A 16790-nucleotide genomic window follows, 5' to 3' on the forward strand; every position below is an offset into this window, starting at 1 on the left:
CGTGCACATCCTTGGATGTTTTGCTAGCGACAAAGAAGATTGTCCTCATTCCGTTACCCCCACTCTAAGTACATCAGGATCTCTCTTCCTAGCTTTGTAAAGACTCCAAGACCTTTTTTTTTACCTTAAAGCAGTTCTCATCTTGCATTAGCTGCTCAGCTTTGCGCTGGTATGCTGTCTCCACAAGGGACCGAGATGACTGTGATGACAGCAGGCCTCCGGTAGCTCCATTGCTGTTCTCAGCCAGGTACAGTTCTGTCACCTGTACACAGAGTTCGTCGCTCACAATGTGCTGCAGCTGTTGATATATCATATACAGGAGACATTACAATGCTTTCTGGTAACTAAAATTATCAAGTGCAAAAAACCCACATAAAATTGCAGCCTAAATCGTGCCAGAGAGAGAATTAACTACAGCTCACAAATGGCACATCATCCAATAGCAATTCCTTCTACGGGTAACAAGTGTGGGTACAAGTTAATTTTTGTGTAACTTGATAAACCACTTATGAGGCCTACTTTGGCATTAAGTGCTATATAAATCAATCACTCACTCAAAATAGTTAAGACAAAAAGGTAACACAACCTCCTGGATTTCTCATCCCCATCTCCTCTGGTAGACAGATGAGGTTCAGCAGTAAGTGACTGAGCCCTGCACTGGTTTTCTAGAGCACAGCACTGACAAGGCCTGTTCTTTCTTGAAAGCCCCAGATCCCCTGTCCCCTCCTCACCTGTCTAACAATACTCTGAATCAGCTTGTCCATGGTGAAGGCAATGTAGGCATGGATGGTGAACATCTCGCGAAGAGAGTCCTCATATTGCGAAGAGTCCATGTTGCCGTCCAGCAGGTTCCGCACCATGTCTAGGAAAGCTGGGTAGTAATCTTCCACATCGATATCCACTAAAAGGGGAAAGAAGGATGCTCCACGTGAAACCTGCTTCTCCCTCCCTCTCACCACCTGGCCATTAAATGTTGATATGGGCCAGTAGGAAGGTGGGAGATTATATTGGAGTTTGAGAAAAAGGTTTGGAGGGAGACTATGATGGAGTTTGGCCAATTCTGGGCAGAGTTTGGCTTTTAGATGGTGTTCCCCACTCTATGCAATCACATGTAAAAATGGAGCATACCCAGGAACGTAAAGAGGGAGACACCTGTCATTACTTAAAAATGCTTGAAGGGGGGCGGCTGGGATCTATCTATCTATCTATCTATCTATCTATCTATCTATCTATCTATCTATCTATCTATGCCAGTCCTCTCTTGGCCACCTATACAGTCATACCTCGGCTCCCGAACACCGAGCTTCCTGCAGCCAATCAGAAGCCGAATGGACTTCCAGAACAGATTCTGTTTGACTTCCGAGGTACGACTGTATGTGTTTGGGATGTCATATCTTCCTTCCTTATCAGGTAGATGCAGACGCCCATTTCCTTCTCTTCCCTACTGAGATACCTATTACTCACTGCTTGCTAGCAATGAGTTACCAAGATTTGAATCTTTCCATGTAACTGCTGAAACTTGCATTTTTTTTAATAAAAAAAATACTTTGTCCAGTTTTATTCAGTACCCTTTTAACTTTATTCTTGTCTGGGTCCTTCACTGGACTTAGCATTGTATCCTCCATTTCTTATCTCTCAACTTAAAAAATAAACAATAGTTTGAACCATTTATTGTTGTTTGGGTTATAATCATTAACCCATCCGGTTGAAGTTTTGGGGACATCAATCTCTGGCAGCAGAGGCAAAGAAGCAACAGGGAAAGGAGAAGAGCAAGAGAATAGGAGTTATCCCTCTTGACTGCAGAGGAAGACCTATCCAGCATTCTGCTTGCAGGCAGTTCAGGAAAGCTTACTGGCTGGACAGAAAAGTTGCAGTCCCTTCCATTCCTTGCTCCCAGAGCCTGGCATTCAGAGCTATACACCTACTGCATCTGGAGCCTCCACATAGCTATAGTAGCTGATAGCCACTGGTGGATAAATTCATTGAGCGCAGAGCTAACACTCATTCTAAAGCCCCTTAAGTTATTGCCATCACTCTAGGTTGTAGCAGTTGACAAGGGCCTTTCTTGGCTGGAGCAAAAGCCAAACTGTGCTGATGGGAAGGAAGATGGCTCTTTACAACAGAAAGCGGCCCCACCACTTCTGCCTTGGAGACCATTGTCAAAGACCAGCATCTGCCACACTAGCCCCAGCCAAGTATGGGTGTACTCACTTGGCTCTTTCAACCGCAGCTGGATGGCAGGGCTGTCACTCTTGTCACGCTTGACACCCAGCACATCCCGCTCCCACTCCCTTTCCCGATTCTCCTCTTCAATCTGCCGTTCGGCCTGGTTGTATATTCGCAGCAACCGCAAGCAGAGGATCTGGTGGAGACGGAGGAAAATGTACCAGTTGTTGTTGACATAGAACAAGTTGTAGACTTCATCCATTCCACGCAGCTTCTGGGCTGCCGTGTTGCTGAAGAGCAGCTTGGCTTTAGGAGGGCTACTACCCCCCACACCATTGTGCTTTTTCACAGCCCCTGAGCCTTCGTCCACATCCATCTCTTCCTCTTCCTCCTCCTCCACATCAGACAGCTCGCCTCGCTGAGCAAAGAGCAGGTCTGGGATGAAGTGATACATGATCTGCTTGATTTTGTATTTGTCCTCTTTCTGGATGCCTGTCTGCCGCTTCACGTGGTGGATAATCAGAGAGGCAGCGTCATCCAGGATCTGTTTATCTTCGTAGGCTAAAGACAGGTGAGGGCCAATGTTATCTTCAGAAGTCTGCTCCTGCCTCTGAAAATCAGGAGAGAAAGAGCATGAAATCCATCTCCACATGGCTCTCTTCTCTCATCAGCTGAAAATCACTGCCTGGGCTGGACAGGAAAGTGCTCTACCCCAGTAAGTATAAAAAGATCTGCACAACTAATTAAGTTTATACCAGGGGTGACCAACTTCTAAGAGACTGCGATCTGCTCCCACTATAAATAAATTGGCAGTGATCTACCCACTGGATTGACCAAAGTTGCTGAGCTTTTTTAGGGGGAGAGACCAGAGTTGTTTTCATGTGATCAACCAGGATCAACCCACGATTGACCAGCAGCTCACAATCGACCACTTGGACAGCTCTAGTTTATACAAAGCCACTCATCTGGAGGCCAGAACAGACTTCATGGCACCCAAAAGGACCAGTTTCCTTGAAAGCTTTTCCACCATTGGTACAGCTATTTCTCCTCTCTATCCGAAACCCTTTTGCCCACCTCAGATTATAGTACAGTGGTACCTCGGGTTACAAATGCTTCGGGTTACACAACATCCTTTCCATCAATTGTCAATCAGGATGAAATAAGGTTGAAACAGAGAGGGCAAAGCCTCCAACCTACCTCATCGTAAATAGTCTCAATCTCGCTAAGAAGGCTCTTTGATCTTAAGACCTTGGTGTCATTTTGTTTAAAGTTGATGCCCTGGTGGTCAAGGGACTTCAGGTAGTATTTCTCATTCTGTTCCCGCCATACTTTGTTGAATCCTCTCTGGGCTTCTCTCCACTCCTCCTCTTTCATTTTTAACCTTAACAGAAAGAACGGCAACATGGCCTGAGAGATAAGTACAGCCACGAGGACTAGCAGGAATAAAGCATCCTGCCTTTGACAGACTTTAACATTCAAGGGATATTCAAGGCATTTGTGATTTAACCACATTCAGCATGGGAGAACACGAGCAGAAGGTGATGTAACACAGAAAATGGGCTACTTTGGTCTTGATCTCTACAGTCATACCTTGGGTTACAGACACTTCAGGTTGCGCGTTTTCGGGATACGGAGCGCCGAAAGCCGGAAGTACCGGAACGGGTTACTTCCAGGTTTTGGCGCACGCGCATATGCAGAAGTGCCGAATCGCAACCCGCGTGTGCGCAGACGTGGTGCTGCGGGTTGCGGACGCTGCGGGTTGTGAACGTGCCCCCCGCATGGATCAGTTCGCAACCCGAGAGTCCACTGTATTATAATTCATGACTTGATCAGAACATTCCAGACTAATCACCATTGTGGATCTTTCCCTGTTAAAAAAAACATTCTCTGCATGAACAGAAGTTTACCATCCACTCTCCTGTAGCAGCTGCTTTGCTGTAACTTCATTCGAATCTACCGCTAGCATGATGGACTTGGGTGCAGGAGATCCATGTTCCAAACCTCAGTCAACTGTGCAGCTCACCACATAGGTCTAACCTATGTCACAGGGCTTTTGTGAGGATAAAGCAAGCTAAACCCCATCCATGTATGCCACTTTGAGCTCAGTGGGGGGCGAGATACAAATTTGAGTGGTCACCAGCGTTGAGCTTCTCTGGGCCATAAGCAACGTGATGCAAGGGAGGCTGCCTTTGAGAAGGGCCTGGAACTTGAGTGACTGCAAGCTGGGGCTGAGCGCCCTGACTGCTGCACAGGCTCCTGGTCCACTCCTGGTCCAATTCAAAGTCTTAGCTTTGACTTTATATTTCTTTACAGATTGTGACCAGGTTACCTTGTAAGGACTGCTCTTTTGCATATACCTACACAGCCAGAGATCTTTGTATGTGACCCTCAACTATGAACTCCTGTCAACATGACAGATGGCATTTTCCTTGCCTAGCTTTGGAATGTCCTTCCTGGAGAAGCTGACCTGGTGCCTTCTTTGGCATCTCTTTGGCACCGCGCCTTTTAATTTATTGTATTGATTAAATTTTTGTCTCTGTTGTGGAATTTGAGGCTGTGCATATATAAGAAAGAGCTCTTTCACACTGGAATGGTCTCACCTGGGGGGCTGTGGACTCTCATTTCTTGGAAGTTTTTTTAGCAGAGGTTGGATGGTCATCTGCCATGGATGCTTTAACTGGGATTCCTGCACTGCAGGCGGTTCCAGCTCTAAGCTTCTATGATTCTATAATTCTATATATAGTACACACACTCACTTAATGGATATGTATTTTTATATTGCCTTTTAAATTACAGGCAGCCTCCCTTTACACTTGTTCAATATGTGTGCAACCTTATGCTCGTGAATTGTGCCAAACACAGAAGGGACCCTAAAACACCATAAAGATGTCACTTAAACGTCACTAAAAGGGTGGAACGGGGGGGGGGGGCGTTGCAGGCTTTTTCAATGTGTTTCAATTATATACAGTTTAACTGGTATTTGCAGTGCCTTGGAATGTAACTCCCACGTAGGCAAGGGTCTACCTGAAATTGCTTTTTAAATTGTGCAATGAATCATCAGTCACACTGAGAACCTTGCTAAATGACAGGACAAAAAAGCCACCCAAAAAACCATCGTTAAAAAGCAGCACTTGGGGAACCTGAAAAGGAGGGGGATGAGGGTGCTGCACCTGCATTTCCCAGTTACCTTTTCAACACAATAGGGACTGCGATGGCTGGGTTCTTCCTAAGCCCATCAATGATGTCAGCTGCCTTGTCAGCATATATCCTCTGCAATGCCTTGCGATGAATAACTTCTGAGGAGCCGCCCAAAGTGTTGTCCAGCCGGAATTTGGCCTGCTCCTCAGCTGATAAGCGTGAGAGTTTCTTCTGTATCGTCTCTAGGACTCTGATGGTCGCTAGGTTTGTCTCCAAGACAACATCCAGCTGAAATGGAGAGCATGCATCAGCCATGGCTTATAGCAATAAACTATAAAAACTATAAAAAATAATCAAATTCTGGCATATGTGGGAATGGGGTTCTTACATATAGTACAAAAGGCTTTTCAACACTGTGTAAGATGGTGGAAACTAAGATGAAAAGCAGAGCAATGGATCCAAACAAAACCCTTATTCACATCCAATAGTCTTTAAATCTAATTTTTTGGTGGGTGGAGGGTGCTATTGTAATAGGTAATTTAATTTCTATGTGAAGCAAAACATCAAACCTATGAGCCTGCAGCTACTCACTTTCAGGAGATGCACATGGCAGCAAGCAAAGTTTTGACAAGTATTATATCTGGGAGGGTAAGATAGGAAGACTATAGCAAACCACCATGATATTACTATTGTGCATTTATACAGCACTGAGTGCTCAAAGCACCTCACATACACAACCACAGTCAATCCTTACAACAACCTTGCAAGGAATGCTGGTATTATTACCCCATATTACAGAAGCAGAGGTGAGTCTTTTAGGCTCCTACTGTTTGTTGTGGGAGCAAAGTTCAAATTGGCGGCCTTCTTTCTCACAACCCACACTCTTGGTTAGTGCTTTACACCAAAGCTATCAAGAACTATTCATTCATCAAAGCAGATATTAAGTCAACCTAACATAGTATCACAAGCTTCCCATGACATTAAGCTCTGATATAGCTACCTCAAATCGTTCATCCTCACACCGGTAGATGTGCTCTTCATACTGAGTCTTCTTGGAGCTCACAAACGTGGAATCTTCAGACCAGGATGGAAAGGAGACCCAGGTGTCATTCAAAACCTTAGGAGGAGAGAGAAGCATCTCATTTAAGAGTAGCCAGATACCGATAATTCTAGCTCCTACATAAAGTAAATTCTTACAGATTTTTGGGAACTGTCATAGATGTACCAGAAAGAGCAACAACAAAAGATTTTCTGAATTTTTGATCCATTGGTCAGTTTAGTTGTAAGATTAAAAGTAATAGAAACCATCATGCTTTGAGCAAAACTCAATAGGAGCGCTTGAGCTCCACCTGCAGGACCACAGTAACAGTCATTTCTATTTCTGCCTAACACACTATAACGTGCCTTGGATTTTAAGAAGACTATACTTTGCAATCCACTCAGAGTGGCTCTACACTTTATGAGGTGAGAACAGTTGCTATGGATGTATCGGCACTGACACTGGTGTTTCACAAAGTAAATATGCAAAGTGTAGATAACATGCACAGGCCTTTAAACCCAAGTGTGCCCACGCCTGCACTTTATGCACGTTCTGTAGAAACCACTCAAGTAACACCAGTAGACACACAACAATAAAATAAGCTTTACTGTACTTGCCAAAGGCCATGACAAAATCATACCAACACTGTGAGGAAAAAGAAGTATCTATATAATTATATATAAAAAGCAGAGCCACTGCCTGAACCATCAAGATCATAAAATGCAAATGCTCGTGTAGAATGGAGGCGTCACACGGCTTGCGAGTTTCCTATTTAGGCCTCTGAATCTCCCTTACAGTTTACTGCAATTTTGTCCAGGTTTTTCTTCCCAATCTTTCTTGCCACCAGCGCGAAGAGGGCCACGTTATAAGTCACTGGAGCATTAGCATCCCTGAGCAGCCATAGACCCCTCTCTGCCGGGGAGAGACAGCTTTCCTGGACAACCAAGGGATTTAGAAAGTGTCAACTCCCGCTCTGCTTCTCTCCCTCCTCCCCGGCTCCGCTAGCTGACAGGAGCCGCTTACACCCGCTTTGCTGTTTCAAAGCGAGCCATGGACTGCTCACGACTGCAGCAAATTCCCCTGCCATCTGTAGGCATTCGCTCCATAACACGCACAGACATTTCCCCTTACTTTCTAGGAGAAAAAAACTGTGTGTTATGGAGCGAAATTTACGGTACATAATTTTGATATCATGGGGGTTGGTCAAGACTTTTAAATGGTATTAAAGCGCTCTATCAAGAACAAAAAGCTAAAATTATTATAAATAAGGCCTAAAATGGAGGCCTAAAATGAGACACGTGTTTTTCTTATCTTAAAGCACTATGTAGATATCAACCCAGAGAAAATAACCTAATAATGATGCATTTTATTGGTCTCCATGCTCAACTCTAACATTCTTTCTAACCTCAATATAGGCCATGTCAAACTTTTTTTAAAAAGGACCCAGTACAGGTAAGATAAATGTAAAGGACCTTTGGACAGTTTAAGTCCAGTCAAATTCAACTATGGGGTGCAGCGCTCATCTTGCTTCAAGCCAAGGGAGCCGGTGTTTGTCCGCAGCTTGGTCTCTTGAAAATGTAATACCTTTAATTTTAAATGAATACTGTAATACCTTTAATTTGTTCATCTTTTCTAATCATACTTAGCAAGACCTCTAGGACCGAAATAAACAGCAGAGGGGAAAGTGGGCACCCTTGCCTGATTCCCTTCTCTATTCTAATTTCCTCCGATACCACATTATTTATAATAATTTTAGCTTTTTGTTCTTGATAGAGCGCTTTAATACCATTTAAAAAGTCTTGACCAACCCCCATGTTATCAAAACTATGTAAATAAAATTCCAAGATACATTGTCAAAGGCCTTCTCTGCATCAATAAACATTAACATTGCTTTACAGCTCTTTCTTGCTTCCAATTTTTCCAAAATATCCACAACATTTCTAATATTATCTTTCATATGCCTTCCAGGCAGAAATCCTGCCTGGTCCTTGTGGATATACTTAGATAAAACTTTCTTTAGCCTGTTGGCCAATATATTTGCAAAAATTTTGTAATCACATTAAGGGAAATTGGTCTGTAGTTCTTGACATTGGATCTATCTTGACCCTGTTTGAGAATCAGAGTAACATATGCTTCCTTCCAGGTTTTAGGTGCTTTGCCCCCTCGTAGAATCAAATTACATAATTCTACCAGAGGTTGGATAAGCCAGTCTTTCAATATCTTATAGTATTTCGCTGATAGACCATCTGGTCCCGGTGCCTTGCCAAGTTGCATTGAGTTTATTGCCTGTTGCACTTCTTGTCTTGTGATTAGACCCTTTAGTAGGATCTTTTTATCTTCTGGAATCTTCTTAATCTTAATAAATTGCTCAATTTTTACCAAGTCCTCTTTATCCTTTTTATACAGTTTTTATAATATTTATAAAAACATTTCTTATGTCTGCAGGGTTCTCTACAGATTTTCCATCTGTTAGAATATTTGTGATAGTACTTTGCTTTTGTCTCTTCTTTAATTGCCAGGCCAATAGTTTCCCACATTTATTTGTGGATTCAAAATTTCTTTGTCTCATCCTTCTCAACTTCTATTCTATTTCTATTTACTAACTGTGAATATTGACCCTGTAAGGCCTTAATTCCTTTTTGTATCTGCAGATTCTTTGGATTTCCTCTGAGCTTCTTCTCATTATCTTTTAATTGGTCCATAATTATATCTTTTCTCTCATTCTGTAACTTTCTCCTAACTGAATTTTGTTGTATCAGAAACCCTCTCATTACTGCCTTGCTAGCATCCCAAATAACCCTTGTTTCCGTTCCCTGGTTCATATTAAGTTCAAAATAATCCTTTAGGGTTTTTTTGGCCTTATTAATAATTGATGTACTTCTCAACAAATCATCATTCATTCTCCATCTGAAGGAACCCTGTACAAACATTTTCAGGTCCATAAAAACTGCATTGTGATCAGAGCAAGTTTTAGGGCAAATTTCCGTTTTTGTTACTTTAGGAACCAAGTCTCTGGATATCCATAAGTAGTCTATTCTCGAAAATACTTGATTTGCATCTGAAAAAAGGGGGTCTTTTTCCATTGGATTTCTGATTCTCCATATATCTGACAAATCAAATTTATCAGTCAAGTAAAAAAAGTCTTGGGTAAGCTGCCAGAATTTGATACCTTTGATCTCTGAGTCCTATCCATCAAAGCAGATGCAACTCCATTCAAGTCCCCCATCAATATTAATTTGTAATCTATATATTCCAAAAGACTTGTTTCCAAATTCATGAAAAAGTCCGCTTTGCCATCATTAGGTGCGTAGATTGCTAGTAACAAATATTTCTCGCCTTGTGCTGTAATTTCAACTGCTATGTGTCTTCCTTCCTCATCTTTAAATGCCAATTTTGGATTCCATTTTTCCTTAATATAGAAAACCACTCCTCTTTTTTTAACTTTGTCAGAAGAAATAAATTATTGTCCCAATCTTATCATAGATCATAGAATCATAGAGTTGGAAGAGACCACAAGGGCCATTGAGTCCAACCCCCTGCCAAGCAAGAAACACCATCAGAGCACTCCTGACATATGGTTGTCAAGCCTCTGCTTAAAGACCTCCAAAGAAGGAGACTCCACCACACTCCTTGGCAGCAAATTCCACTGTCGAACAGCTCTTACTGTCAGGAAGAGCTGACATGTTTATTAACATTTTTCTATGTAGTCTTGTGATGTGGGTTTCCTGTAAACAAATTATATTCAAATTCTGTTTTTCCAAAACATGATAAATTTGTCTCCTTTTCTGAGGAGAGTTCAAACCATTTACGTTCCATGAATAAATTCTCAGCGCCATGATGTCAAATTATTATTTTTAAAATAATATTTATTAATATTTAATATTAATAAATTTAATATTTATTAAAGTTTTAAAAGTTACAAAAAGAAAAAGTAAAAACACCATATTAAACAAAAACAAAACAACACATCACAATAAGGAGGGGTGAAAAGAAAGAAAAAGAAAAAAAGAAAACAGAAAAATAAAATCCATTAAAAACACAGCAAATTTTCCCATAACTTATCTTTCATTTGCTTGTTTCCTTGACCTCACACCTCCCTTTTTTGTATTCTAGTTCGGTTAACTATTTCATCAAATCCTTTCCATCTTTTCCAAATTTTGTCCTGTAATTTATCTTAATATAATGTAATTTTTGCGCTCCCGCTGCTCGGTCCCAGCGCCTGCCAACCTAGCAGTTCGAAAGCACCTCCGGGTGCAAGTAGATAAATAGGGACCGCTTACCAGCGGGAAGGTAAACAGCGTTTCCGTGTGCAGCTCTGGCTCGCCAGAGCAGCGATGTCACACTGACCATGTGACCCGGAAGTGTCTCCGGACAGCGCTGGCCCCTGGCCTCTTAAGTGAGATGGGCGCACAACCCCAGAGTCTGTCAAGACTGGCCCGTACGGGCAGGGGTACCTTTACCTTTACCTTTTAATGTAATTTTACTTTCCCTCCTTTCACCAATTAACAGTCTGTTTTTTCCTAATCCTTTAAAACATTTTTGCTAAAACCTCATAACTTCATTCCAACATCCTTCTAACATTCATTAATTTTACAATGTTTCTGTAAATAGTCTTTAAATTTCTTCCAAGATGCCATGATGGCAAATTAAGAGGGTGTAGCCTCCGCTCCCAACAGCAGTGGGCTTTGTAATCCAAGTTCCACCGAGTGCTTTTGCAAGAATCTATCCTTTTCTCCAACAGTCTTTATCTTTCGCTTTCTTCCTTCAAATTTGAAGGATAGGCCCTCGGGAAATTCCCACCTAAAAAAGATGTTCTTCCTCCTCAAGATGTTTGTCAAATCCGTATATTAGGATCTCAGGTTCAAAAATTGGCGTGGGATCTCTTTAAAGAGCACCACAGATTTATCCTGGATTTTTAGGCCTTTTCTGTAGTGGTGTCCCAGAATGATATCCCTTTACTCCTTGGTCTTAAAGACCACTATACAATCATATGTAAGAACCATGTACCTGGGTAATTTGGAGGTGGTCAAAAATGAGATGGCAAGAATAAATATTGACATCCTGGGCATCAGTGAACTAAAATGGACGGGAATGGGTGAATTCAGTTCGGATGACCATCATATCTACTACTGTGGGCAAGAAACCCGTAAAAGAAATGGAGTGGCCCTCATAGTCAACAAAAGAGTGGCGAAGGCTGTACTGGGATGCAATCTCAAAAATGATAGAATGATCTCGATACGAATCCAAGGCAGACCTTTTAACATCACAGTAATCCAAGTTTATGCACCAACTACTGGTGCTGAAGAAACTGAAATTGACCAATTCTATGAAGACTTACAACACCTTATAGAAGTGACACCAAAGAAGGATGTTCTTCTCATCATAGGGGATTGGAATGCTAAAGTAGGGAGTCAAGAGATAAAAGGAACAACTGGCAAGTTTGGCCTTGGAGATCAAAACGAAGCAGGGCAAAGGCTAATAGAGTTCTGTCAAGAGAACAAGCTGGTCATCACAAACACGCTTTTCCAACAACACAAGAGACGACTCTACACATGGACATCACCAGATGGGCAGCATAGAAATCAGATTGATTATATTCTCTGCAGCCAAAGATGGAGAAGCTCTATACAGTCAGCAAAAACAAGACCTGGAGCTGACTGTGGCTCAGATCATCAGCTTCTTATAGCAAAATTCAAGCTTAAACTGAAGAAAGTAGGAAAAACCACTGGGCCGGTAAGATACAATCTAAGTCAAATCCCTTATGAATACACAGTGGAAGTGAGGAACAGGTTTAAGGATTTAGATTTGGTGGACAGAGTGCCTGAAAAACTATGGATGGAGGCTCGTAACATTATACAGGAGGCAGCAACGAAAACCATCCCAATGAAAAGGAAATGCAAGAAAGCAAAGTGGCTGTCCAATGAGGCCTTACAAATAGCGGGGGAGAGAAGGCAAGGAAAATGTGAGGGAGATGGTGAAAGATACAGGAAATTGAATGCAGATTTCCAAAGAATTGCAAGGAGAGACAAGAAGACCTTCTTAAACGAGCAATGCAAAGAAATAGAGGAAAGCAATAGAATGGGAAGAACCAGAGATCTGTTCAAGAAAATTGGAGATATGAAAGGAACATTTCGTACAAAGATTTCCATAATAAAGGACAAAAGTGGAAAGGACCTAACAGAAGCAGAAGACATCAAGAAGAGGTGGCAAGAATACACAGAGGAATTATACCAGAAAGAAATGGATGTCCCGTATACCCCAGGTAGTGTGGTTGCTGACCTTGAGCCAGACATCCTGGAGAGTGAAGTCAAATGGGCCTTAGAAAGCACTGCAAATAACAAGGCCAGTGGAAGTGATGGTATTCCAGCTGAACTATTTAAAATTTTAAAAGATGATGCTGTTAAGGTGCTACACTCAATATGCCAGCAAGTTTGGAAAACTCAGCAGTGGCCAGAAGATTGGAGAAGATCAGTCTACATCCCAATCCCAAAGAAGGGCAGTGCCAAAGAATGCTCCAACTACCGCACAATTGCACTCATTTCACACGCTAGCAAGGTTATGCTTAAAATTCTACAAGGAAGGCTCAAGCAGTATGTGGACCGAGAACTCCCAGAAGTGCAAGCTGGATTTAGAAGAGGCAGAGGAACCAGAGACCAAATTGCAAACATGCGCTGGATTACGGAGAAAGCTAGAGAGTTCCAGAAAGACATCTACTTCTGCTTCATTGACTATGCAAAAGCCTTTGACTGTGTCGACCACGGCAAACTATGGCAAGTTCTTAAAGAAATGGGAATGCCAGATCACCTCATCTGTCTCCTGAGAAATCTCTATGTGGGACAAGAAGCTACAGTTAGAACTGGATATGGAACAACTGATTGGTTCAAAATTGGGAAAGGAGTACGACAAGGCTGTATTTTGTCTCCCTGCTTATTTAACTTATATGCAGAATTCATCATGCGAAAGGCCGGGCTGGATGAATCCCTAGCCGGAATTAAGATTGCCGGAAGAAATATCAACAACCTCAGATATGCAGATGACACAACCTTGATGGCAGAAAGTGAGGAGGAAATAAAGAACCTTTTAATGAGGGTGAAAGAGGAGAGCGCAAAATATGGTCTGAAGCTCAACATCAAAAAAACGAAGATCATGGCCACTGGTCCCATCACCTCCTGGCAAATAGAAGGGGAAGAAATGGAGGTAGTGAGAGATTTTACTTTCTTGGGCTCAATGATCACTGCAGATGGTGACAGCAGCCACGAAATTAAAAGACGCCTGCTTCTTGGGAGAAGGGCAATGACAGGCCTAGACAGCATCTTGAGAAGTAGAGACATCACCTTGCCAACAAAGGTTCGTATAGTTAAAGCTATGGTTTTCCCAGTAGTGATGTTTGGAAGTGAGAGCTGGACCATAAAGAAGGCTGATCGCCGAAGAATTGATGCTTTTGAATTATGGTGCTGGAGGAGACTCTTGAGAGTCCCATGGACTGCAAGAAGATCAAACCTCTCCATACTGAAGGAAATCAACCCTGAGTGCTCACTGGAAGGACAGATTGTGAAGCTGAGGCTCCAGTACTTTGGCCACCTCATGAGAAGAGAAGACTCCCTGGAGAAGACCCTGATGTTGGGAAAGATGGAGGGCACAAGGAGAAGGGGGCGACAGAGGACGAGATGGTTGGATAGTGTTTTCGAGGCTACCAGCATGAGTTTGACCAAACTGCGGGAGGCAGTAGAGGACAGAGGTGCCTGGCGTTCTCTGGTCCATGGGGTCACGAAGAGTCGGACACGACTAAACGACTAAACAACAACATACAATCATAAGTTATTTTAGTATCCTTTTTTGGTCCGAATCTATAAGCTTTCTCTATCCAAGCTTCCACTTCCTCTTTTTTGAGGTCCCAGCATTCCACAAAAAATCCTACCAGAGACTCCTTGAGTTCTTCCTCTTCCAAAAAAGGGACCCCCCCTCAATCTCAAATGCAATTCTTTTCCCTTCAACTGCAGAAAGGCAATTGCATTGGCATTTTCATATCACATCTGTTCCAAATCTGGCACTCTGTCTCCAGCTGTGCCATCCTTGTGTCATGTGTGGTTATCTCATCTTTTACTTCCTTTAAGCCAGTGCTTAAAAGCTCAATTCTTTTATCCAATTTATCAATACTTGCTGTATTACGATTTAAACCTTCTCTAATGCCACTCAAGATTGCAATCACCGACTCCTCAAATTGCTGGGCTTTAGAGCCACGTCTTGTTTTTTTCTGGGCACATAATAGCTTAGGAATGTCAAGGTCAGTCCCACAGTCTGGCGCAGTGGTGTAAAATAACAATTTCCCTCCACCAGTCCCACTGCAGCCGGCCCAGAGGCTGTGTCCCTGTTCTTTCAAACAGGCTGAAAACCAAAAGCCAGGGTGGCAGAAAGAAAAATCTCTGGAGCTCCACTTTGTTCTGAGGGAAGAAGACACTTTTTATCAATTTAAAGTGTAGCCAGGCAGCTCCGGAAAGTTTGTAACAAAGTCAGTGGAAACGGAGATTGAATGCTTCCTCTTCCATTGTGACATCACAATGGAGACTAGTCTTCCCTCCTAGGTGGTCCGCTGCAGAATGGGGAAGTCTCAATCAAATTCACAATCTTCCTAGGTTAAAGTCTTAAACACAAATACCCCCTCTACCCTCGAGGAGGGGGAGTAAAATCGCTTGCAAAGTTTTAAAAACTTTTCACTTCATTAGAGCTTTGGTCTTTGTACACCAATTCTCTCTTTCTCCAACAAAATGGGACCGACCTCCATTTTTAAGTCTCCCTTCTCTTCCAAATTCTTTTCAAATTATTTATTGTAGTTACTTACAGTTCCAAATTTTTAAGTCTTTTTTCCCCCCTGAAGGAATTGGCCGCTCACGATCGCCAGTCTCGGAGCTTCGCTGCTTTGAAGGAAGCGGTCGTTTCTGCTGTGCCGCGTCTCCGAACCTGCTTGTTTTCGGGGCTCTTACGAGCTTACCAGGGAGCAGGGGAGTGGCTGGAAGGCACCCGCCGGAACACCAGGTCCTCAGAACGCTTGATCTGAGGTTTTTAATGGGGAACCACAACGCTCTCGCGGTCTCCCCAATTTCAAAGCGCTGGGGCTCTTTCAGCCGAAAGAGCTCCCGACTGCCATTATCGGGCGACCAACCGGAAGTGACATCATATGATTTATCAACTGTGAGGTGTAACTCTTGAGGCATTTGTCACTACAGTACCCTTTGAGCGAGTGAAGACTACAATGGTACCTCAAGTTACAGACGCTTCAGGTTACAGACTCTGCTAACCCAGAAATAGTACCTCGGGGTAAGAAATTTGCTTCAGGATGAGAACAGAAATCGTGTGGCAGTGGCGGGAGGCCCCATTAGCTAAAGTGGTACCTCAGGTTAAGAACGGACCTCTGGAACGAACTAAGTTCTTAACCTGAGGTACCACTGTATTTAAGGCAGGGAGGATTGCTATTTGTGGGACAACAACTCCCATTGCCTCAGACTTTTGGGAACTAGCATGATGTGCTGGTTAGTGTGCAGGACACTAGTTCAGAGCATGATGGGAGTTGCAATCCAAATCCTAGAGGGCCACCGGTTCACGGCTCCCAGCACCAGGGACCGTATACAATATATTCCCCATTTGAGCCTGCTCACATCCTGGGTGCTTGAAATAATGTACAGCTGACTCCCATGCTGAGTAGTCACCATGAGAGCTTATCTCAAAGATCAGGGAGACTTGGATGGAGAATATAGGGGGCAGAAAAGGCAAATGCATTCCTCAATCACCCTGGTGGTACCAGGGTGGCAAATTATGCCACAAGCATTGTTTGCTCCCTCTCCCTGCCAGAGTCAAAGGACTCTGATACAGGCAGGAGAGGCAAGGGGTGGATGGACATCTCTGCTGACTCCACTGCCGAAAAGCCTCAGAAGCGAACATGTAAGCAGCTGGCTTCCTTATAAATTTGATTAATTTGGCTTAAAGTAGAAGGCACTCTTGTCCATGTGGGAGGTGACAGCAAAAGAAGAGATCTAATGAGAACTCTTTTGTGGAAGAATGAGATCCTTATTTGGACAATTTGGGAAATATCATAGTTAAATGGAATTGCAGGCAGGATTAAAATATGAGCAGCAGCAGCAGATGAATGATAAATTTGTAATGAAGGGAATGTGGAATAGATAAAGGTATAATTGCTGCAAGAATGGGTGGGAATACAAACACCACGGAAGAAGGGTGAGGAGTCAACTTTTAAAATGTGTAGAAATTTGGTGTAAAATTTGATGTTAATTTGTTAAAATTGTTAAAATTAAAATGAAATTAATTGGAAAAGAAATTATGTACATTTTATAATAATCTGGATATTTATTCGGACATATGGACTGCCTACATTAATTTATACATTTAAGTCAGGATTGACAGAATACTTTAATTGTTGGTGCTAGCTGCTGTT

General features: G+C 42.7%; 1 protein-coding gene across 4 annotated transcripts in view; it reads right to left on the reverse strand.

Annotated features, from left to right (window-relative positions):
- SIN3A (SIN3 transcription regulator family member A) overlaps positions 1 to 16790 on the reverse strand; it is a 64174-nt gene that overhangs the window by 8053 nt on the left and 39331 nt on the right. For all 4 annotated transcript variants that reach the window (XM_081887603.1, XM_081887602.1, XM_081887604.1 and 1 more), the window contains exons 12-17: positions 6305 to 6421; positions 5354 to 5592; positions 3364 to 3547; positions 2212 to 2776; positions 732 to 901; positions 125 to 298 (exon numbers count right to left, since the gene is read on the reverse strand). In XM_081887603.1, the coding sequence (XP_081743729.1) occupies positions 125 to 298; positions 732 to 901; positions 2212 to 2776; positions 3364 to 3547; positions 5354 to 5592; positions 6305 to 6421 (1449 nt within the window). The remainder of the gene's footprint in view (positions 1 to 124; positions 299 to 731; positions 902 to 2211; positions 2777 to 3363; positions 3548 to 5353; positions 5593 to 6304; positions 6422 to 16790) is intronic.

Source organism: Podarcis melisellensis (assembly GCF_964234715.1).
Source record: "Podarcis melisellensis genome assembly, chromosome: 14".
Taxonomy (NCBI): Eukaryota; Metazoa; Chordata; class Lepidosauria; order Squamata; family Lacertidae; genus Podarcis; species Podarcis melisellensis.